This window comes from Lingula anatina, chromosome 1 (genome assembly GCF_051362555.1).
Source record: "Lingula anatina isolate TDL-2025a chromosome 1, LinAna3.0, whole genome shotgun sequence".
NCBI lineage: Eukaryota > Metazoa > Brachiopoda > Lingulata > Lingulida > Lingulidae > Lingula > Lingula anatina.
Genome location: NC_141767.1, coordinates 3329074 through 3354362, shown reverse-complemented (window position 1 = coordinate 3354362; position 25289 = coordinate 3329074). Strand labels below are relative to the sequence as shown.

Genomic DNA, 25289 nt, shown 5'->3' with positions numbered 1-25289 from the left:
TATGTCTATTCGTCCTGGATCGCTCTGTGTTTAATGTCTGAAATATTTTAAAATATATAAACACGAGTTTAAGTGCTTACACCTTTTAATATTGGCAAAGCGAACTTCAACAGGTAAAATTGTAGGTTCGCAGAAAATCATGGCTCTTCAAGGCCACCTTTGGATTGCTGTTAATGTTTTTGTTTTTGTTGTAATTTTCTCATCGGTGACTGCCAAAATCAAATTCAGAGATGACATCTATGAGCCTCGAGTTGTGTCCCTTAGCGATGGAGAAAAGCTTGAGAAAGAACTAAATCGAATACGACGAGAATCATCCAAAAATAATCGTGGAAAAATGGGAGTGAGCGATTCCCATGTCGAAGTTCACGTGAATACATTTAAAAACAAGAACCACAAACAGGCCGTGGTCCATTGGTCGGGAAGCGACAGCAACGTAAGGAGACATTGATACCTTAAATAAATTGCAGTTATATCAGGACAAGAGAACAGTTACACATTTACCAAAACATATCAATATCATATCAATAATACATCGCAGTAGAATAGAATTAAGAGAAGGTGCACATCCCACTCAATACTGGGCTTCACAAAGCCTTATCTCTGCTAAAGATATGTGCTTGTCCTTAATTGTTTGTACCAAGTTTAGATTGAAGTGCCATCTTATTTTATTTTACTTAGTGTTGTACACTGCTGTACTGTTCGGTCTTTAAAAAAAAAGACAACAAATCCATTTAACTCGGTGTTATGCTTTCAAGTTTAAAAATGTAACATTTATGCTATACAATAATCTCAGTTTGTTGAGCACATATGTTATTGTTTCATTGGCATGTACGGTATTCATTATTGTAGGCCATTTTTCTACTAACAAGAGAAGTTATTGATGGAGTAGTTAACAGCTCATCACTATACAGGTAATTGTATACATACAGGTATATACATGTACAGGTAATTGATCCAAATTGATATAGATTTGATGAATAAATACAAACTAAAATATGAATTTGAATTAGTTTAAAAACCTTAGATATAACTTAAAGTATACATAAAAAAGATTTAAATCTGTATTTAATAAATTTCAAATATACTGGTACATGTATATGTTTAAAAGAATCATAATGCATAGAAACTTTGTAGCAATCTGGAGATAAGAAAATATTTTTTTCAGTCTGTATCAGATTATGATGACAGCAATATGTGTCCAAAAAAAAAAAAAAAAAAAGAAAAAACATTTATTTCCATTTATGTTTGTGTTATTTTCCAGATCTCTGAATTATGGAGTGACTTTTGATGAAATCACCCCCCAAAATTCAGTAATTTCCAGCTTTTTTGTTGATCCTAACAACTACACAAAGGTACACAGTCAACTTCTAAAGATTTTTTATTTTGGAAATTAAAGAACACGTACCATAAAGAACAAAAGTGAAATGGATCAATAGCATATTAAGACAAATTAGAAAAAAAAAATGGATAGGGAAGACTTGTGTAACTGATAGAAATAATGCATAATTTCCCAAGGTATGCAAATTTTGCCTCACCAGCCTGTAGAAGACAGTTCACTTTAGTTCTGTAAATACATGTGTTATGTTTCCTCTCTGTAGCTGATATTTGCCGACAGAAAAAACAGAGCAGTGTATGTCACGGATGATGAGGGCAAGACGCTCTCTGGTCCACACCGCACACAGTTTAATCCCCAGCGTCTTGTGTTTAACCCCATACTGGAGAATGTACTGCTTGGGTACTCCTACACCCAGGAACAGGTAGGATGCAATTTTATAGTGAATTTGTTTTGAAAATTGAATTCATATTTCTGCCCCTGGTTCAAAATCCTTCGTGTAGAGTGAGAATAGAAAATGAAATATACACATGAAAAATATCTTTAGCTTTGTTTCCATTACATAGTACTATTTATTTACATTCACATACAATATTCATTTATCATGGGTACTGTCGAATATCCGATTCTCACCTTGAATTTGGTAGGGCTGTCCATAAGTAATTATGCAATAATATTTATTTTAATGAGAAAATTATTTCAAAAATGATTGCAGATAGTAGTTACAGTTGTCAATGGATAAGGTGTTCAATTTTTTTATTTCAGTTGTTTGTAAGCAGAGATCTTGGGAAAACATGGAAGAAGCTTCAGGATGGAGCAGACAGCCGGTTCTTTTGGTATGTGGCACACACACAACAGGGTACCCTGCATAAGGATGAGAGAGAAAGCAGAGTTGATGATTCTAATTATTATTATTATTATTATTATTGATGATTCTAATTATTATTATTATTATTATTTTTTTTTTTTTTTCATTTTTTTTGGGGGGGGGGCTTACAATTTTCATACTCAGTTTTGTTTTGGTCTTTATTTATTGATAGCAGAAAATCATTGTTATTTTCCATTATTTCTAATCAATTCCAATGCTATTTGAATCTGCATCTGCAGTGATGAAATATTTCCGTTCTTAAGTGTATTTTTATTTTTAGAATTTTTGTGTATTCCAGGTTTATTCCTGGTGTTGATACAAACAACTTGACAGTGCACATGGAGATTGCTGACCCAGTGACAGGTAATTGGCTTTTTGTGCACTGATTGTGGATTAGATGTTGTTCAAAATTTTTAAAAAATTTGAATATTGCTTTGTATTTTATGTATAGATTAAGTAGTATGTATGTGAAAAAATTACAATTTAAGCATTAAAAGTACATTGCATCGAATGAATAAAGAAATAGATTTTGAATGAAATTGGGAAGGCATCTATGTAGACTGTTTTCTTTTTAAAATATGTCATACTAGAGAATTACTGTCTATATTTTCTGTCTGTAGGACAAATGCATTACAAAACCTGCATCATAGAGTGGACAGAGTCGGACAATGTCCACTGTAGTCCACTGACTGACCTGAGCAGTGCACTGGGGACCATAGCAGTGGAGTCCCTGGTGGTGCAGAATGAATATATCTTTGTACAGGTAAGGTCATATGGGTAATATAAGCTAGGGCCTATTCAGTACCAAGTTGATCAACAGACTAACTGATCCATAGAACAAATATGGTGCTCACTGACAATAGATTCCCTGCCTCCCACATACACCATGCCTGCAGTGGCAGAGCAATTAAATCTCAGTGGGTCATGTCATATTTGATCCATGTCTTAGTTTGCAGCACAACTGGGCTCTGAACAGGCCCAGTGTTTTGACAGAAGCTCTGTTCAGGATTTAACCTTCTTTTAATATTTTGTAAGCCAAATCCATTTCTGTAGCAGGTTATATTCAGTCTGGACCAAATCCTGTTCATTTAGATTGTGGTGATGTTCAATTTTAGACATCCATTTCTGTAGGAGGTTATATTTGGTCTGGATTAAAATCCTCTTCATTTAGATTGTGGTGATGTTCAATTTTAGAAAAACACACAGCGTTCAGCAGAGATGTATGTTTCCTACAGAAGACAGCCATTCAAGAAAGCCTACTTTCCACAAGGACTGGAATCTGTGGTGAGCAAAATAAACAACTTTTTTCAGTCAGTCTATGACTGAAGTAATTCTTATCCAAGCACAGATAGTTAAAGTTGTAGGATTATGATTTGTTTTTGTTCAGAATGTTAGACCTTTTCCCTCTGAGAATTTGAGTGATATTCCAAAATTAATGACCAGATGTTTATAGAAAGAAAGGATTTAACATCAGTGTTATATGTATAAATATCTTATCTATATTACAGGAATTTGAGCTATATGACACAGATGAACATCAGGTATTTGTAGCAGTAAGACACTGGACAGATGTTCTCAATCTCTATCTCTCAGACATCACAGGCCAGTACTTTGTGCTCTCTCTGGAAAATGTTGTCACCATGGACTTTGGTACTTTTTCCTTCAGTGACTTGATTGAGGTGAGTGGTTTTTATTTGAAAATGATTACCTTATCATGGAAACATTTAGATTCATAACATTGCAACATTGTTCACTGGGATATTTATGTGATATCCAAAATTATAACTTATAAATCAGAATTGGAAATTCATTAGATGGCAATTTCACTCACAATTTACTCCTAAGATTTAGAGATAAGTTGACGGCTGTTTTTATGTGATTATTTAGACTTTATATGGATAGTATTAAGTTTGTTAACTTTTGTTTTCAGATTAAGAGCACCCCAGGGGTGTTTTTGTCCAATGTCAGGACAACATATGGTATAGTTACCATGGTAACATATGATAAAGGAGGGAATTGGTCTCGTCTGGCAGCAGCAGACCCTAAGTGTCGTCTGGTAAAGTTCTGCTTTTACTATGTCAGCTGTATCTATTATCACTGTTATTGTTCTTCAAATTATATAAAATGTTTATATACTAGGAGTACATTTTCTATTTAATAACAATAATTACATAATATTAAAAATTTAATGTCTAGAAATTTCGTGGAAGATAGAGGGAAAAGTTTACTTATATGTACAGTTAGTACAACACTTTCAAAACTTGTAATTTGCTATTTCACAAATGTGCCTCTGTATTGTCTGAGATAAAATTTTTGTTGTCACCCTTTTGTCTTTAAAAAGCAAAAAACTTGTTTCATTTTAGTATTTTGCTTTTTTTTTAATAGTCCCCTGTCTGTTTTACTTTGCAGCCTGACTGTTCCTTGAACCTGCACATGATGTACAGTTCTTTCAAATATTCTATTCCTCAAGGCATCTTTAGCAAGAAAAATGCACCTGGAATTATTATTGGCTTGGGTAGGTACCAATATTTATGGAAAACTTGTGTATGTTATTTTGGATAAGTGCACAAGTATGTTATGGGGAAGATTCAGAGATAAAAAGAAACAATTTAGAGTCCCTGAAAACTTGACTGTCATATGGTTATGACATGTATTTACACTGATGCTTGTGATTAGAAATTGTGAAAGCTTGTTACAAGAACTTTTGGCCACTCCCCTTGCCCACGATCACCCTGAAAGGTTTCTCCATTCAAGAAGTCAACGCATGTGTTTATGACCTAAATATTTGAATCTTTTTGTTGACTATATTGTAAAATAGTAAGTTTTGGTGCTTTGTTTGCAGGTAATGAAGATGGTTATCTGAACATGCAGTCCAAATCCAACTCTTACATCAGTAGAGATGGGGGGCACACATGGACTAAGGTTAGTGGATATTCAATTTTCTAACAACTGCAAGTAAATTGGAGCATTTAAAACATGGTTTGTGTAGCATTTGTCACAATTGATTAATGCAAGGAAGGGTCATGGATACTTAAAGGAACCACATGTGTACTAGTACACATATTCAACACATATTTTCAAATGTCACATGTCAAGTTGTACACTGTGTTACTGCATCCTCTTATATAGAATAAAAGAACACTTTAGGTATCTGTTCTCTTTTGCAAAGAGTCAGTATACACTGTTGTGTTGTTTCAGTTACTCAATGGGAACTATCAGTTCAACATATTGGACCAGGGAGGGGCACTGATGGCAGTGCAACCTGGAGTTTACACCAGACATATACAGTAAGTAGAACAGAATAATCAACAGTCATTAATCCAATGATCAGAATCTTCTTTAAAGCAGAATACAAGTTTGTGTAGCATACCCAACAGCTTTTTGTTATAATTGATTTGCATTGTACGTATGACCTGGAATATCTCTTCACAACGCATTACCATAACCTGTGATCACATAAAATATTTCCTCGTGTTGCATTTGGCTTTGATAATGCTTTAAGCTCTAGGTAAATTTTGTCTACATCTATGTTAAACTATGGTGCAACCCCACAAATGAAAATATTTGCACTATTTGTTTTGATATTTATTTTTAAGAGATAACATTACGTAATTTTAACTAATTAACATTATTTAATGCTATATAATATCTAACACCATTCTTTAATAGAGGGACCTTTCAATAAAAGCAGCCGCTACTGGCCAAATTTCGAACACTATTTATCTGTGTTTGTCATTTACTCATCCTTTGGCTTGGGTTAATATTTAAGTTTAGTTTAGTTTAGTTTATCTCACTGTAACATATGAAAATGAAAATGAAAATATGAATGCAATTTTTGTGAATATGCTATTAATGAGGAAACATAAAGTTTCATTTGGTTATATTGTGGTCAATGTCTATTTGAATTATCTAGGTACAGCACAGATGTAGGGGGCACATGGAAGCCAGTTACATTAAATGTATCTCTGATGATAGATGGTCTCCTCAATGAACCTGGCATTACCACATTAGTCAGCAGGTAGGTTGCTATGGTGATAGTGACCTGGTGTGTTGTCATGGTAGCAGAGTGTTCAGCTTGTTGTCATAGCTACAGTTGGGATGTTGTAGGAAAAAAAATGTCTTAAGCCCTTGTAGGAATAAAAATGTCTTAAGCCCAAATGTGTGTTGTTTTAATGCTGTGTTTACCACATTCATGACTTTGTTGGTTTGTATCAGCATATTGGTATATTCTCTTCTTTAGGTTTAATAGAATCCTAGTAGATGTTGACAGTACAGTCTTAAGCAGACATCTTGATATGATTATTAATGAAAGCGCCATTAAAATAACTAAAGATCATCACCCCTTCAATATTTTCAGTGCCTATGGTCACCATCAGACAGGGGACTATGGCTGGGTTGTGATTCAGTTTAATTTAACTGGTGCCTTCTCTGGAAAGTGTACAGACAAGAATTATGAACACTGGAATCCAGGGGGAGAAGTGAGTTGTTAAAACTAGTAAAATATCTAGTGTTTTTTTTCTTAAAAGAATAAAAATGGCTTAAACATCAGAGGTCAGTGTTGATGTATATACATGTATATAGCATGGTTAAATAGTATATTGTTGTGGAAGAGACTGCCAGTTGACATTTGAATACTGTTTGATACGACATTCACATTTCCCAGCATGCATGCACACTTGGAGAGCGTGCAGTGTATCAGCGGCGGAAGCAGAATGCAGACTGTTATAATGGCCAGGACTATGAACGCCCCATCAACAGTTCTGTGTGCACGTGTACAGTAGAAGACTTTGAATGGTAAGAACTTTTAATATAAGAATATTGAAATAAAATGCAACAGGTGTTGAATAAAAGCCACAAACATGAAATATGCAGTACTGGTACCTATCAAGTTTTCTTGGTGAATACACATTCTCGTCTCTGTACCATGCCACTGTCTGTTATTACGGTTTTCATCAATCAATCACTTATTATTTATTCACTTGTCATGTGTTAGTGGGTCGTCATATTTGACCCTTGGACTAGTTAGTCCACTGTTCTGAATGCGGCTATATAACATATTATAAGCCATGTAATGTGGTTGTATTACAGTGATTATGGATATGAGAACCAGGCTGGTCAATGTGTGGTAGCTGCCTGGTATGACCAGAGCCCAGTGGAAGACTGCCCAGTGGGCACCAAGTATAGCAAGTCTTCAGGGTGAATATATATATATATATAAATTTCTCTATATTCCATTGTATATATATATATATATATATATATATATATATATATATATATATATATATATATATATATATATATATAAATTTCTCTATATTCCAGTGTGTGTGTGTGTGTGTGTGTGTGTGTGTGTGTGTGTGTGTGTGTGTGTGTGTGTGTGTGTGTGTGTGTACAATGGAATATAGAGAAATTTGATACAATGTCAAGTGATTATATTCCACACATGATGGTGGATTTTTTGATGTAAAAGTAATTAACTGGATAGGTGACCCATCTTTGCTAAGACATTCAATTTTGATATTTATTTATTTTCCCAAAAAATGTTTTTGCCAAAGATGTTTTTCGGAAATTGAAACACATGATATTAAAACTGAAATAGTAAACTGGGTATAGTGTAAACATCAATCTCATTCTTTCCCAGATATCGTAAAGTTGCCGCAGACAAGTGTAAAGGAGGTGTAGAAGATGATAAGAAGTACAAGCCGACCATGACTGACTGCCCTGTGCTGCCCCCTGGGGACATGAGACTGGAGTCCTCGGCAACCACTGGAGCCACCACCACTGGAACCAATGTTACCTTCTACTTCAGACAGGGAAAGGTAAGTACACTGTTAAATATATATTTATTTATATACTAAACAATTTGAAAAGTAAAGTATTCGTAGCACAGTGACAAAATAAAAATTTATAAAACAAAATGTTATATGAAAAAGAATGGTAAATGACAATTAAAATTTCACGTTTAAAAAAATATGAAAAACAAGGTGCTCTAAATGGTCATGTTCCTCTCAATGCTCAAACTTGAAATATGTATCCGTTATCAATTTGATCGCATTTTACAGGTGTAACTCAGTATGTCTTGTATGATATGTCACATTTTTACCTGTCATTAGGGCAGCAAAACTACCACCCATTATAACTGCACATTTGGGGATGGTCATCAGCAGAGCATGCAATGGAATGACACTACTCCTGGTGTCATGAAGTTCACACATCAGTTTCTGAAGGCGGGAACATATCATGTGACAGTCCAGGCAACCAATGAGAAGGGACAGGCTTCTGTAGCACTGCCATTGACTGTAGAAGGTATGAAAATGATGGGATATGCTCTGTTGTTCAGCCTTTCAGCATTTCTTTTAAAAAAAACCTGTCAGTCCATACTGTCTTTATGATAAGATCACTTGGTGGTAGTTTGCACGTGTTTCTATCCCTGCCTTTTCAACTACTTTGCTTCCCAGCAGCATGATTTTCCCCCATTTTTGTGGAATCGCTTCATTACTTGATTTTTCCCCATTAGATCGCATAGTGGACTTGGAAGTGGAACTTCCTCGAGGAGCACTGCAGAATGAACCCTCTGTTTTCACTGCCATCCCCGTCTTTGGTCTTGATAATGGGAATACACAGGATTTGAAGCAAACACATTTCATTTGGCAGTTTTCACATCAGGTTGGTCCATCCTGCATAGTATTAGAAGACAATAAGATATAAGAATATTGAGCACAGACTGAGTTCAGTAAATCTATGACAGACTGTACTGTTTTATTTTAGTGTGTGGAGAAGCAGTTTTATCAGTGTAGCTAATTATAAGCAAAACATTATAAGTAGTGTTTAGTTACCAAGTTTTAGATAATGAATTGAAGATGCATTTGTTTCTTCTAGGAAACCCCAACCCTCTCATGGAATGGTACTGTCTCTTTCAAATACAGTGAGCCAGGCAACTACACTGTACACGTGACTGCAGTGAATGCTGTCAGCTCATATCACAAGGCTCTGACTGTGAGAGTGTATGGTGAGATTTTTTTCTTTTATATTGAAATTTCAAAATTTGGCAGTCATATTTTCATTAATAATTTGATAGAGATCTTATATGTTGTTAAATGTTTGATGTTCAGAACAATGAATATTGCAACAGGTCTGCATAGCGTTAAAATTATGATAGGTGTAAGATTGTAACAAGTAGTGTAGCAGACTGACAGTGGTGGCATTTGTTGAATGTGTTAGTTGTGACAGTGTTGAGTGTGCAAGATGTTACAGTCTTAAAATGTGCTATGGTGATGAGCGTGTCATGATATCCTTACACATTGTGTTGGTAGCAACAATTTTATGAACTTATTTCAGGTGAACTGGTAGTAGTTCAGCTTTGGTTTGAGAATCTACCACTGGAAGTTCCACCATCTCTTCTCATCAACAGGATTATCTTCAGGAGAAGCTTTGAAAAGGCTGTAGTTAAAGAAATAAGTGAAAAGAAGGTAAGTTTTTCATTGCTATGGTATTAGCATCTCATTTTCAATTTTAAGATAATATTTAGTAAAATAAACCATTTGAACTTTCATGAAGCAGAATTAATTAAAAACTGTTCACATTCCTGCATACTAAATGATTTATTTGCACTTGTTTATAATGTTATTCTAACTTAAAGCATAAATTGAGGTGTCCCCTCTCCAAATCAACTAAAAACTTATAATGTAATTCCAGATATTGGGAACAGAAGTGGGTGAGATTCAAGCTGCTATGCTACTAAAGGAGCCACTGAGAGTAGATGTTGTGATACTTCCACCAACTGTGAACAAAAACAAGATAACAGCCACACAGGTAGAAATGATTTCATCTTTGAAATATTTTGAAATGTTTTTAAAATCATTATAGCAATTTATATGCTTGCAGTATTTTTATAAAAATTTTAGTTTGAATTATTCATTTATAGCAGCAGGTGTACTCTCACTTCCTGATTTCAGGTTGCTCAAAAGTTAATAGATGCTGTTGCTGCACATAATCTGTCCATTCCTCTGGGGAGCATTGATACTGTTACACCTACAAAAGCTGTCATTGTCAAAGGTTGGTGTTGTATTTTCTTAAAAACAAAGAATGGTTGATACTGGTTCATATACATTTTGTAGATAAAACTCAAAAAAGGTGCATGATTTATAGGTCATGAAAAATATTGTCAATAAAGCTGGATAAAACCAAATTGTTATTGACACCATTATTTACTGTTACAGATTTGGGTTTACATACTTTATTTCAGTGATCTCAGCACAAACAGAAAGTAATGAACAATACACTTCCTTATAATTTTCAGACAGTACACCAGGGGGAAGCTCACACAAGAGGAACCTGGTTCCAGTCTTTGTTGCTGTCCCTGTTGCAGTGATAACAGTTCTTGTCATGGGATTGATTGTCATATACTACAGGAAGTTAGTTAAAATAGATATGTCAAAAATATAAATAGGCATTTTTTAAGTATATCTGATTATTTTTAATTAAAATGATTGATAAGAAATGATGTAATTCAGTAATTCATAATAAAGAAGGCTGATAATAAACCATCAGTGTGTTAGTAAAATACATACTTACATCGAACACTCAATGATGTTTCAGGAAATTTGTTCTGAATCAGAATGCATATCGTCTGCTGCGAGCTAACGAGCAGGCAGACCGTCTGCTGGATTCCCCTGATGAAGATGATGATGATGACCCCATGTTGGACTCTGGGCCAGCCATCAATACTGCACAGCGCACTGAGGAGGACGATGCTGTGCCAGCGTTTGGAGATGGTTAGGAAAAAAATCAGCTCCTTCTTAGCTCAAATTATCTGGTTTTTGAATGCTAGGGATTTGTTTATGAACAATAGCCTCATCACCAGTCAATTTTTTTGTTTAATTAAATGAATGCGTCTCAACATATTGAGTCCTATGTGAGTAGGCTTTGTGTAAAACCCACTATGACAATTGATTTTGAAACTTCACTACGAACACATCTGTATTGTGGGTACTTAGTCAGCAACCTTTACTTCCCCCCCCCCCCCAATTGGTTTTTTGTTTCTAAAATACTTATGAAAATAACTTAAATGCACTAAAACATGAAACAGGAGTTGAAATATGAAATATGCTGTATATTATCCTGCAAATTGACATGAGTTGATAATGATCATTTGATTTTTTGAAAAGCTAGATTTGAATTTTTTTAAAAATTAAAATTGAAATATTGATCATTCTTCCAGATTCTCGACTGGAGATTCGCACCGGTTCCACTACCGACTCTGGTGGAAACAACCTGGTGGTATAGTAGAACACAGACAGCTGACGGAACATTCCAGGCTTTGTTGTAGTGATATTTTCACTGACATGTTCTCTATTGAAGCCAAACAGAACTACAACTTAATGTAGTCATCCTGAACCTAGATGTAACAAAGGTGCTTCTCCACATACAGTTTAAATTACTTCTAGATCTGCTCAGACACAAGTACTGTGAAATGTTAGCCATATCCTTCATTTGCCAGTGTTTCTTCGGAGGAGTGAATGCTGCCAAAAGTGGTGAAACGTTAAAACACCCATTTTTGATACAGAACAATGTAGCATTTAATGTTAGTGACAATTTAGACATTTAGTGACCTGAGGGACTACTGTATGATCGACGAAGGGCAGTCTTTCCAGCTGTTAAATATTTGTACATGTAATCACATTTACAGAAAGAAGGTCGATTTTGTTTATAATTTTACACAGCACCATTAATGCTGCTTCTTTTTATCAATCTGTAAAATGGACCTTGTTGATATTAACCAAAAAAAAAATTGTTAAGTGCAATATTTCTTTATATAAATGTTCTGTCAGTGTTGCTTCATAAACAGTAGGGTTCATTAAAATGTTTTGGCAGTTAATTGAAAGTTCCAAAAATAAAAAATGAAATTTTCAAGTAATTATTAATACAAAGTTCCATTTTAGTGCTGTCAGTTTGTCTGATCTTTTTTTCAAGAAGGTATAATACACAGTGCATAATTGCAAGGTTGTGAAGAACATGGAAAATGTTAACATTGGTACACTCCCAGAGGACTAATATGTGTATACGTTCATTGTTCATGTAATATTGAACACACAAAACAAGTAATTTGCTGACTAACAATGGATTACTTACTGTATGCATACATTTTTCTAAGCTTAAAAATTGCTGCTTAGGTTCAACTGTAAATATTCTTAGATGATATATATAGGGTGTTAATGCTCCCTCTAATAGGCTTTTGTTGATATTTTTGTAAAATAAATTACATTTGCTGTACATATTTTTGTAAAAATGGTCACAGCAGTAGTGTGAATCTTTTTTTATTTATCTTTTACTATTCTTTTTGGAAAAAAGTAGATATACTTGCAATTGGAAACATTGATATCCAGGTTCAGTTTTATGTTCTTATAAATGATGGCAATGTAATTGGAATGTCTTACTGAAGATGTCAGTCAAGTTAATACCTGTGATCTTTTGTATTATCAAGAATAAGCGTTATAAACTTTCAAATCAAAGGTGATAACAGATGGAGATTTTAACTGGTGCCCGATTGTTCCAAGGGCATAAATACTGAAAAAGTGGAATTTGAAAAGCAATCGGATGCTCATGAACTAGTACTCTAAATGATCAAATTCAAACATTGTTTGTACACTCTGTATCTGAATTACTGAACAATAAAAGTTATTCACAAAGTGTTGAAATATACTTTTATTTCAAAGTAACTGTTACAAATTGTATGAAAACTTGATTTCTTTGGATCTTAAAAATCATTTAAATGACACATAACTGTCTGTAGTTCTTCTTTGACTGTATCTTATTACTGTTAATCATTGAATTAAAAGAGCAAATCAGTCATTCGCTTCAGAACAGGAAACATGCATGCAATACAGGAAGTTCAATGATTTCAACAAGTGCACTATAACTTCTGTAACACAAACAAACTGTAACATTATTTTTACTACATTTTACTACAGCTGTCAAAGAGGCTGATGATCAGTTTGTAGCGAGCTGATAAGGCAACAATTTTCCAATTTTTTTACTAACTTATGCTATTGAAACTCCATTCCTTCTTTCAAAACCCCAAAATGTTCATGCACATTCTACTGCAGCTGAACAACTCAACCAATTTAATAAAGTTCCTTAATTTTCCTCAAGCCAAAAGCTGATCAAATAACACATCTCCCTGTTCACTGACCCCAATGGCCTGCCATGTACATCTGGAGGGATCAAATGCAGTAAGGGAATCATTCAAATTCCCCTCCACTTGTACTGTTTCTGGATGTGTCTTCTTCTTCTTCTTCTTTTTAACCTTCCTAGGGGAAGTGTGCTTCTTCATATGACATCGTAATGCAGACTTTGAGCCTGAAAAACAAATAAACAAACAAAAAATTATTTATGTTAGTGAAATAGTTATAAATGTTTATTTCGGTGCAATAATTAATGCTGACCACTTTAATTCTCAGAAAAGTTGCTGACACTTCTAAAGGGCAAAATGGCACAGAGGCTATATTCTTGCATCAATATGAAGCCAGTTTCATTAATGATCACCATGTACTATTTCTAAAACATGCAGAGTATTAAAACCTTTGGTGCCAATCTGTCATAGGAAATAAATGTAGCATAATTAAACAACATGCATGGATGTTAGATGAAAATGAATTAATTTAGAAAACCATACAGGTGAAAAGAAAGTAAAATTCTTAAAACTGCGTCATTGCAGTGTTCTGAAAGGTGAAACTGACAGGAGATGGGGCAGGGGCTGTGCCCATGATGGGGGGGGGGGGGGGCAGGGGAAGGGGTGGGAGGGAGGGGGGATATGGGGTGAGAGGTATTATAGTACTTACTGGTTTCGTGGTAACACTCAGTGCACTGAAATTTTTTGACTTCCAAGTGAAGCTTTTCATGCTCTCTCAATTTCTTTGCTGTACCAAACTCCTTTCCACATTTGTCACAAACAAGCTTCTCCAAAGCATCTTGGTGTCTCTGTACATGTTTCCGGTACAATTTGTTGTAGACAGTGACATACGGACACAGCTCACATTTCAGCCTCTCTCCCGTGTGCCTTTGACTGTGTTCTTTTAAATTTTTGCGCCATGCAGTGGAATACTGACAATGTTCACATTTGTAAATCTTGCCCATATGCTTGGCCTGATGTTTGTGTAAGTAATACTTTACATGGGTCTTGTAGTCACACTTATCACAGCTGTATTCTGCTGGTGTGTCTGCAAATATGAAAGCAAACATGATCCATTCTGTAGCACACAAAAATGGCTCATTTATTGGATTTTCGAAAATCATCAGAGATTTTTTTTTTTTTTTTGCTTATATGGATAAGTGAAAATGGACATTTCATTGATTTATGCATGTTTTTTTTATCAAGATGGTGTTAAGGTTATGACAATGCAATTATTTTTACTAACTTGTTACTAATAGTACAACTTGCCTCTGTGTGCTGTTTCCATGTGTGTTTTCAGCAGAGATGGGAAAAAGAAAGTTTTGTCACAATGTTGACATTTGTGGTTATTGACAGGTTCTATGCCATGTTGAGATTTTTGATGTCGTAACAGATGATATTTTCTATGGAACTGAGCTCCACAATCACCACATAGGAATGGCTTGATCTCTGCAATATCACAACATCAGCATATTTACATGCTTAATTTCTACCAAGTCTAAACACTAGCAAATTAAATCCAAGACAAATGCTCAATAAATTCTAATTTGGCCAAAGAAGAGTCAAATAGTTTGTTAGAAATCATCCTGGAATTGACCTAAAGAAAATATTTCTAGATTGGGCTCAGACAGGTATGACTTGAAATACATGTAAAGCAATAAAACAAATACACAGAAATTTTGGTACCTGAAGTTTTAATTTTAATTATCCTAAGTCAACTTCAACTGTTTCTGATGTAAAACTATTTCTGACTGCAACTACTTTATAGGCAGCTTCTGAATTAAAAATGTTTCACTCTGTGACAAGATATTTAAAAATAAAGGTAATCATTGCATTTTGTCAGTACCTGCATGAATATTTAAATGCTGGGACATCTGCCGCCACTTTGCCCTCTTGTAATCACAATGCTTGCAGCAAAACAGCCCATCTTCTTTATAATACATGCCCTCCCTCCAATTATCCTTTCTCTGTGGCATTTTCCCATTATCTGGTTCTTTTTCTACTAAAAGATATTTTAAAATCCATGATAATTTGCATGTATGTGATCAACTAAACAAGTTTCTAAAGAAAATTCCCTGGATACTTATCCACCCAAATTTTTAGCTAATATTCAGATGACTTTCATTAAAATGTTTTCATTTTCAAAATCACACCAGAATGGCAATCAAATTAAAAATTTGTAAAGAATTTATTAAATTTCAACACACTATATATTATGTATCAGTTAGTTTGCTACCTGCAGTGTCACTTGGGTCTTTTCTGGGACATCCTCTCTTACATTTGGCATCAGTTGGTTGCTGCAGTGGTTTTAACATGCTTTGTCCTTTCCTTGGGCATCCTTTCTTATGTTTGGTGTCAGTTGACTGTTGTAGCATGCCAGTTACTTTGTCTGTAATGTTCTCTAAAACAACTGTTTTACGTTTGCCAATGACCATCTGGTCCACAGGCTGAGGTATGTTAGGAACTGTGTCAGAAAGACCGCTGTGAAAGTCCTTCTCCTCAGAGTTGACTTCATCTAAATCACAGCTAAATGCAGAACACTCATACTCTTGATTTTCTAAAACCTTGTTGGCACTTTCATCAAGATCTCTGCCCTTGGACTCATTTGATCTGTCCCTAAATAAGACAAGTAGAACATAAATATGCTACCCCCATGCCTAAAAATTCTGAAAATAATGCAATGTACTTTTATAGCCTAATAGGCAAAATAAAAATGAGTTAATACTTATCAGAAACTAGTGGACAGGGCTTTTGGAGTGCTAACGCATTAATCTTTGTGTTAACGTTATACACAGGTTTGAAAACCATTATATGAAGATAAATAAAATTATAAAGAAATAAAAAACTACTTCTGCACTTTTGCAGTATTTTCTCACCATATAACTCTGTGATATTAAATATGTTTTGAAAATTAATTTGTGTGGTGACTTTCAGCAATGTCTATTTATGTTTCTCAAACAAATTAGTTAGGTAATTCATTTTTCTTTTTTTTCATTTTTTTACATGATCTTTTATGCCTTACAAATATTACAAGGACCGATGTTACTGCTGGGGTGAAAATTTGCGGTAATCTCAATCAATGGTCAAATAACTTGAGGTTTATCTAAAAATGATAAAATTTTATAGCACACTAGCATGTGTTGTAATTAACAGTGGGGATTTCAGAACAAGTTGATCTGCAGACTAACATATCTACAGATAAAATATGGTCAATTCCGTCTAATCCCTTTATGGGCTCCCTGCCTCCCACACACAATGTCCCAGCAATATTAATGCTAAATTAAAATTGCTCACAGGATTAATTGCTAGCCCCGTGTAGGGACAGTATGAGGGCCGGAGGCAGGGAGTCCCTTGGGGGATTCGGTGGAATTGCTTTTAAGTGGGCTGGCCAAATTTGATTCGCGGATCTGGATCAACTTGTTCTGGAAGCGTCCATTGTTAAGATATATCAAACCTATCAAACCTGAAATACAGAGTGAACAGATGCTGCATAAGTTCATTGGCATCCATGCCTGTCTCCTGCAAAATGTGACTAAACTTGGCAAATATCTCTGTAGTCACAACGATTGAACTACATGAACCTGCCATGACCTGATCGGAAACCATTTTGGTGACATGTATTCTGAAAGGCTGCGTTTTAAGGAAGTTTGCACGTCGACTTCAAGACATAGCACCCGCCAAGGCACTCATTTTTCTCTCGCCAGAGGGCAGCCTAGAAGGTCGGTATCCCAAGATAGGGTGTTAATATTAATTTTATACTGAGTAGATACCTAAAATTTCCTTTTCCAAAATGGCCATTATTTCCCAAATTAAGTGTAATTATAACTTAGGGAAAATTTGAGTTGGATATGAATCATACGGTGTATTATTTTTAGGACTGTCTTGGACAGCATCCTCGTTGGTCGCGTGAGTGAAGGTTACGCGAAATGTTGAAGCAAAAACTGGAACTATGATTCTATGAAATTCGATTTATCTTCGCAGCTTCTGAACAAATGAGTGGCCTTGAACCACCATTTGATGACACGGTTGTATTACAAGATATGATAGGGGAGCAGTCTTACGACGAGGATGTGCCAAATGGCATATTTCCTGACGACACGGAGAAGATTATTTCTGACGGCCGGTTGGAAGGCAACGGCAGAGAGGATCCAGATGATTCCGTGGAAGTTAAAATACCAAGCGAAAGACCACATAACATTACCAAGGCTAGATCCTATGTGATCGTGGCCGTCTTATTGTTTATCAACTTGCTTAATTATATGGATAGATTTACAATCGCAGGTAATATTTAAAATATTTTATTTTACAAGGAAATAAAAGAATTTGAAAATGTAACCAAGCCGGTTTCTATTTTGTGGTACATTACTTTTTGTTCCATATTATTTGATTATTCAAATTGCTGTTGGATGGAAAAACTTACAAAGCATCTTACCCACGGGTATTGCATGACAATAATTTCAGAAAGCTTGCTGTCATTTATGACTAGATTTATAAATGTTAAGGACACTTGTCATTAATGCCATAATGGGCTGCAGAGTCAGAAGTCCACGGGGTATCCAGTTTCATGAAATATGAGTCTAAAAGATGTTTTTAATATGGATTGCTTGAAAATACTAATACACTGTAATGTGTCAGTTCAAATGTTGGCAGTGCATCGTGTACGTCGCAGGTACTGCAAAACACTGCACCACATGAGAAGTATTAAACCACATACTATTAGCCTTAGAAGCAAACAAATAAATAAGCAAATATTCTGCAATGATTCTTAGTTTGATTGTCTTTCTTGAATATATAGTAGGAATGCCTTTTTTTAAGCTGTAATATTTTATATCAATATTTATTTCCAGGTGTGTTGACAAAGATACGTCCATATTATAAACTTGATGATCAGCTCTCAGGACTTCTTCAAACCGTCTTCATTGTTAGTTACATGTTGTTGTCTCCACTGTTTGGTTACCTTGGAGACAGATATAACAGAAAGATTATCATGGTGGCTGGTATATGCTTCTGGTCAGGAATAACACTGGCAAGCTCATTTGTACCAGCTAATGTAAGTACAAAACAAAACAATACAAAACAAAAAACAAAACAAAACAATACAATACAATACAATACAATACAATACAATACAATACAATACAATGTAAGTCAAACATATATGCTGCTTGTGACTATATTATCAGCAAAGGACTTTTAAGGTAATGATTTTTTTAGATAATGATTTCATAGGGAATTCCCATTCTCATTCCCATTTTCTCCCACCAGATGTTTGGGCTGTTTCTGTTCCTAAGAGGCTGTGTTGGTATTGGAGAGGCCAGCTACTCCACCATTGCACCAACGCTTATAGCAGATCTATTTGTGAAGGATATGAGGACCAAGATGTTGGCTATATTTTATTTTGCTATCCCCATAGGCAGGTCAGTCTCAAGGTGTCAGTTTGAAGCACTGTTTTTATACATATTCCTAAACTTGGTCTTCCTGATGAGTAGGCACACACTGTTCTTTATCACAAAGTTCAAAAGGTCAGAAGTACATGTTTTGACTATATCCGTCCATTCTACCAAAACAGTTTACAAGGACAAACTGTAGGTATTATAGTTTAACTAGTGAGTCATTATACTAATTCTGTTTATAAAATGAGTGTCATTATAAAGTCGATAGATAGTTAACAAAAGGCACTGCATCAGTAAATTGTAAATTAACTCAAAGTAGCACTTTCTTTTATGTGGCACATGGCACAATGGAAAAAGTTAACTTCATTAATTTATCTTTTATTTTGCAGTGGTCTGGGGTACATTGTTGGTTCAGAGATTGCAACTGCCCTTGGAAACTGGAAGTGGGCTCTTAGGGTAAATTGACAGGTCTTATTTGTATGATGGTGTTGCATACTGGGATGGAAGCTTGTTGTGATGATACAGGAGGGGGTGGTGGTGGTGGTGGTGGGCGGGGTGTGTGTGTGTGTGGGGGGGGGGGGGGTCAGTTATATACTACACCAAGCTATGGAGGTTCCCGCTTCTCTCTTTTTGTCTCTCTATGAAAAAGACATTACTTCCATTCTTGTGCCATTACAATAAAATTTTCAGCTATTTTGCTAAGCAAAATTTAAGCATGTGCCCCCTAGCAAAATCTTAGGGTACCATAAAGTAGTAGTAGTAGTAGTTGTTGTTGTATTTGTGAAATAAGAAAAAATTGTATAGTACATCAAATTTTTATCAGTATGAAATGTTGTTTCAAATGGATTGGTAGATAGTATATCAGATGTAATAACTCCTCACGTCAGGTAACTCCAGTGTTGGGTGTGATCTGTGTGATTCTTATCAGTACTCTGGTGAAGGAGCCACCCAGGGGGCAGGCAGAGGGGGGCACACACTTACACAGCACCAGCTACCTGGATGATCTCAAATACCTTTTGAAGAAGTAAGTATACGTGAAACACATGTGCTATCTCAGATATCTAATTACTGTGTTACAGTTTAAATTTAGTTCTAACTGGATTTTTAATTTGTGTAAGAAGTCATTTGTGTTGAGAGTTTTGCAAAGACAAGATTGTACCTGGATTTTTGCCTAGGCAAATATTAATTCTGCTTAGGCAAGATATGAAATTTTGATCAATTGTTTGATTATAATTTACCAGTGTACTAACACAAATTGGTGTATGCATGTGCCTCTTATGACATGCATGGATGGATGCATCTTATTTTAAATGTCACACATTATAGACAACAACCTTATATGGAAGTATTTTTCTTAATATCAGTATAGTGTTTACAATATACCATAATTATTAACTCATTTCTAAATGAAGACTGCCATCTCTTTCCAGTAAAAGCTTTGTATGGTCCACATTAGGTTTCACCAGTGTGGCCTTTGTGACAGGTGCCCTAGCACTCTGGGCTCCCACCTATGTCTACAACTCCATACTGGTACAAGATCAGGTGGACAGGACACCTAAACAGAAGTAAGGACAATATTCTTAAGGCAGGATTAAGGGGTTTTATAGAGACAATGTTTGTATTTTGTAACATATCAATATGGTGACTTTTGAACAGAGTTATTATCAAGAATGCATGTTTTACTGATCGGAGATAATTATTATCGAGAATGCATGTTTTACTGATGGGAGATAATTATTATCAAGAACGCACATTTCACTGATGGCAGATAAGTATATTCTTCAATCAGCAACTCAGTTTTTTGAGGATGATAAAGGGAATAATCTAATGTATTTATCAGTTATTTTGATTTGTCATGTTAATACTAAGTTTAGCTGTCAGTTTGATTTTACTTGATATTTTTAGTAAAAGGAAAAAATGTATTATGTTTCAATAAGTAATTGGTTGTATTTCAGAGATGACTTGAGTTCCAGTGTGAGTCTAACATTTGGAATCATCACTTGTTTGGCTGGGTTCTTTGGTGTGGGTATAGGGGCCGAGTCAGCACGGAGACTCCGCAGCAAGTTTGATGCTAGGGCAGACCCCTTTGTGTGTGCCTTTGGTCTGCTGTCATGTATGCCATTCCTCTATGTTGCCATTGTAGTTTCTCAGTATAACACAATAGTGACATGGGTAAGCATTTTTTATATAGCATAGTAGTTGCAGTATATGCTTTCAAAATACCACCTGTAGTGGAAATAAAATAATTTAAGGTGAAGAATATTAGATAATGTTTAGACTTTATCAGATCTTCATACCAATTTATCTTATAGAAATATAATCATTACATAGTTAAAGAGAGATGGAGACATTTTCACAGATAGTTGTTTGAAATGAAAAGATAATGCTCATATTTTTCTTTCAGGTTCTCATATTTTTAGGTGAAACCCTCCTGTGTCTTAATTGGTCAATTGTAGCAGATATATTACTGGTATGAAACTCTTCTTGTATTCATAATTCTGAAAACATCCCACAATGAAAGGGAAATTAAGTCGACAGAATCTCAGATTAAAAAAAAAATCTCAGAATAGTTCTAAATACAATAGGCAGTTATAAGTTGATTGATTAAATCGCCATACGTTTGTGTGAGTGTATTTTTCCTATAAGTAAGCATGCTGGATAACTATTGCAGGGAGTTGTGATTCCGACCAGACGTTCAACAGCAGAAGCTGTACAGATAGTGATGTCACATCTTCTTGGGGACGCAGGGAGTCCCTATCTCATAGGACTGGTAAGTGGAACAAATCCAGTCAACAATATTGTGACTACAGAATGATTTAAGGCAAGATTAACAGGCCTGTGACCAGAAATTTTAAGAGGGGGTGGGGTCCTTTTCTGGAAAATGTGGGCCTGCCTACATCTTGGTGAATATCTAGATATGCAGTAGGTGTTGTATAATAAAAGTATTTGGCAATGTCATATGTTTGAGTATTGATGTAAATGTATGTCTTGTCCATGTATCTGTTTCAGATGTCTGACAAGATCAGAGGAAACGAGCCCAAGTATCCCCAGTACGAGTACTTTGCCCTGCAGTATGCATTGTACATCACAGCATTTGTTGCTGTACTGGGAGGGGGAGCGTTTCTAGCCACGGCAATCTACATTGTTTATGACAAGAAGAAAACTGATAAAATTATCCATGAAGGTTTGTTGGAAGGCGTTCACTTGGAACGCTGCTTTGGTTATGGGACCTGTAGAGCTTGGACTAACTCTGGAAGACTCTGTTTAAAATCTCTGTTGCTGCCAAGCTGTTTATGTTATTCTTTCTTCTCATTTTTTGTATTGTTTCATGCTGAATGGCCTTGGATTTCTGTTTGTTTACTGTTTGTCTCATTGCTTACCTTTACTTAAATCATGTAGACAGCCAACTATAAGGAACCAGGGTACTTACATATTTACTGTGTTAAAGTTTTGAATTTGTCCTGCATGTTTTCCACCCTAACATAAAGCACCTGTTCAAGTCACATTTTTCTTCCCTCCCAGCCATCCAACTCTCTAACTCTAGTCCAACCAACCCTATTCCTACCATCTCTCTCAGTATGAGAGATTTACAGGCTAATGGAAAAGAAAATGGTATGTTGTAGCATTAGCACTGTACAGTTACAAATTCCAGAACCAGAGAGATGCGAATTGATGAATTTTTGAGTAATTTAGTATTGATGAAAATTTTTTTCTCTTTCCAAAATATTTGGTTGTGGGGCCTTTAGTGCTATTGTCTCAAATAATATTACAAATTTTAAACTTGATTATAAATTAAATTAAATTTATTAAATTCGTGTTGAAGTAAACCCAATTCTCATACTGATTAGCTTCCTCATCTTCAAGTTTACCTTTTCAAATCAGTAATCAGAATTTTGGAGAGATAACTTCTTTGCTGTACAGCATATCAAAGGAACTAGAAAGAGAAGGGGGTGGTGATTATATAATTAGATTGAAGGTCTTTAAAATGATTTACCCAAGGACCACCTAGATGTTCCCTACACACATCACAGACATCATTTATCCCATGTGTTGTCCCCTGTGTGGTAGTCTCAGTTTACGCAAATATCACTGCTAACTGTCCATGCATTTCTGTAGCCTGTCTACAGGGAGAGAGCCTAAGCTACTTGCCAATTCCATGATATTGTTGCTAGCTGTGCATGCTGTAGTTGGTGGTGAGTTTTCCAGGTTGTAGTCTTTTTCTCTTCTTTCTCGTTTGATCTTGGTATTAGACAGGACAACTCAAAGGTGCCTTAATTGAGGACTGGTCCAATTTATGGAGAAATATGCACTTTAATGCATTCATTTTAAATATCAAAGCTGTGTAAAAATGTCTTATTTTTAACCTGTCTGATATCCAGTATCAAAGCCACTTTCTGGGGTGTATGTGCCTTTAATGCATAGAATATGCATATCACTTATCTTTCTCTTGTATTTACTCTGCTGAGTGCTTTTAACATATCTCTGAATTGACAGTTTTTGATAAGTAGATTGATTTTAACTGGTGATTTATATCAAATAAAAGAGGCAACTAAATGTATTTTGCAGCAATGAAGATTAGTTTAATGAATGTCAGATGTACAACTGTAATATTTAAAGTATATTTATTTTTGTACTACTGTGGAGTGTGCTTCACTGTTACAAAATGTAATTCCATATTTGTTAGCTATCAAATGGTTCCAAGGATTTCTGATTATTAATATTTTAATGATAATCACTTCTGAACAAAATATGAAACGGCCACATTTCACTCATGTCACAGAGCATCATGAAGCTGAATGCCCACAGGTCGTAGTTTGTGATTATCATCTTGAAAACATAATCTAATTCATTATTGCCGTTGACCTGCATTTCCACATTGGCTAATTCATTATAATGGTCATTTCAGGTCTGCAAGCAGAGGTGAGTACAGAAGAGGATACAGTGCCTGGAGCACCTGCAGAGCCAATTTAACCTCCAGATACCAGAGAGGTTATCCAAGAAGAGCTTTTCCTCTTGTGAGCTGTGTGTGAATAATACAACGAGAACAAATGTCTATAATCAGATGATATCCAGACTTCATAATAAATATCTATATGCATCTTATTTATATTTTGATATACTCCACACATATACGTAAAAATGTTTCTTTAATATGGTCATACTTGTATAATTAAATGGGTAACATGTCGAGTAACAAACTTTCCTTCCATGTGAACGAATTGAAGTGAATAGTTTCAGATATATGTATCTGTTGGATTATTTCATAGCTATTGTTATCATGTTATCATTTTATTATATATAGCTTATTCATGTTTTGCCCAAAGAGATCTGTTGTGCATGTATTGTTCCTGTTATTGTTATTTTTGTTTAGCAATGATTTAGTCAGTATTGAAAAAATGACCATCAGAGCATTCTCGAGCCATGACGTGATTTTTTTTGACAACTTTTTGAAAATTAGATTAAGATTAGAATTAAATTCTTAATGTTCGACAAAAAAATTGATTGGAAATTTTTTTATATAAATTTATATTCCTTGAATTATACTGTATGTGCAATTAACCATTCACCCAAAATGATCTTTTCTCAAAATTTTGTCTTCGGATAGAACTTTACAACTGATAGTTTTCCAGTACACTGCCTTACATCTTTTTTTGTGCTCTGAAGTGTTTTACAGAATGTTTTGTAATTTGGTTCTTTAAAACCAAATAATGCACTGGTTTTTGTTGACCATATACGTACCAAATTATATTCCATGCAAAACCTTTAATACACAGATCGGCTTCATTGTTTGCATAAAAATTAATTTAAGGCTTGGAAATTGCTTCAAAATGATCCTTGAATAGACTGAAAAATGTGTGAGACAGGCCCTTTGCAAATGGAATGGTACACTTCAAGAGATGGACAACTTCATAGCCCGACTGTGACCTAACACAGCCCATGTGCTCAACTTGGCCTAAATAAACAGCAGGAAGCAAACTTGTGCAGAGCTTAAGAAAGGTGGTAAAAAAAAACCTGTAGCACACTAGTAATAACATGTAAGGACCTCTTAATGGGGACTACTAGTCATTCGGTTTAGCGTTCTTCTTGCTGTGAAAAAGGCCATAGTTTGTGCAATACATTCTCAGGGGAAACTGTTCAGTGATGATTTTCTGACAAAAATTAATTTGGAATATAAAAATGTACAATTTTTGTGAAATATAAATGCTAACAATATGATTTGTTTTCAGTGCTTGTATTAAATGTATTTCATCAGTGGGACATTAAGTGGATATAAATGTAGTTGAACCAAACAGAAAAAAACAGTTCAGTAGACTTACATTCTTTAAAACTGAAATGCATTATCAGAATTGTAATAATACTATGAAAATCAACACAAGCCATTAATGATAAAATGTTTTGAACAAAGCTACAGAACTGATTGGTTTTGGTGTTTCTGACTTCTACAATATTGGCTTAAAACGGTTTACTGTTTAATTTGGCAGTAAGTAGTTTGGAGAAGAGAACGCCAGATTAGACGTGGTG

At 35.0% G+C, this 25289-nt stretch overlaps 3 protein-coding genes across 4 annotated transcripts; 2 read left to right on the top strand and 1 right to left on the bottom strand.

Moving 5' to 3' along the window:
• The first annotated feature begins 17 nt into the window (after window positions 1-17).
• LOC106174561 (VPS10 domain-containing receptor SorCS3) lies at window positions 18-12893 on the top strand. The gene is made up of 27 exons (XM_086996836.1): window positions 18-433; window positions 850-911; window positions 1262-1352; window positions 1599-1757; window positions 2099-2169; window positions 2500-2564; window positions 2822-2964; window positions 3396-3485; window positions 3710-3880; window positions 4132-4257; window positions 4611-4716; window positions 5044-5123; window positions 5400-5488; window positions 6115-6219; window positions 6559-6679; window positions 6865-6995; window positions 7290-7397; window positions 7846-8023; window positions 8318-8510; window positions 8722-8870; window positions 9084-9213; window positions 9543-9673; window positions 9900-10016; window positions 10160-10259; window positions 10504-10618; window positions 10803-10978; window positions 11425-12893. Exons 1-27 carry the CDS (start codon window positions 140-142, stop codon window positions 11487-11489), a joined length of 3366 nt encoding a protein of 1121 aa, XP_086852962.1. The 5' UTR covers window positions 18-139; the 3' UTR covers window positions 11490-12893.
• Window positions 12891-17094, bottom strand: LOC106175789 (uncharacterized). 2 transcript variants are annotated; one of them, XM_013557947.2, is made up of 6 exons: window positions 16838-17094; window positions 15611-15990; window positions 15221-15373; window positions 14644-14823; window positions 14045-14422; window positions 12891-13562 (listed from the first exon to the last, which is right to left on the bottom strand). In XM_013557947.2, exons 1-6 carry the CDS (start codon window positions 16978-16980, stop codon window positions 13351-13353), a joined length of 1446 nt encoding a protein of 481 aa, XP_013413401.2. In that variant the 5' UTR covers window positions 16981-17094; the 3' UTR covers window positions 12891-13350. The 2 variants fall into 2 exon arrangements, with proteins under 2 accessions (XP_013413401.2, XP_013413392.2); XM_013557938.2 differs by having other exon boundaries at window positions 15221-15376; window positions 16838-17093.
• Window positions 17095-17249: 155 nt separating this feature from the next.
• Window positions 17250-25181, top strand: LOC106175696 (protein spinster homolog 1). The gene is made up of 11 exons (XM_013557821.2): window positions 17250-17655; window positions 18222-18424; window positions 18640-18791; window positions 19157-19223; window positions 19655-19791; window positions 20198-20332; window positions 20723-20939; window positions 21172-21237; window positions 21439-21537; window positions 21777-21951; window positions 23674-25181. The coding sequence occupies exons 1-11, from the start codon at window positions 17367-17369 to the stop codon at window positions 23736-23738; spliced, it is 1605 nt and encodes a 534-aa protein (XP_013413275.2). The 5' UTR covers window positions 17250-17366; the 3' UTR covers window positions 23739-25181.
• The last annotated feature ends 108 nt before the right edge of the window (window positions 25182-25289 follow it).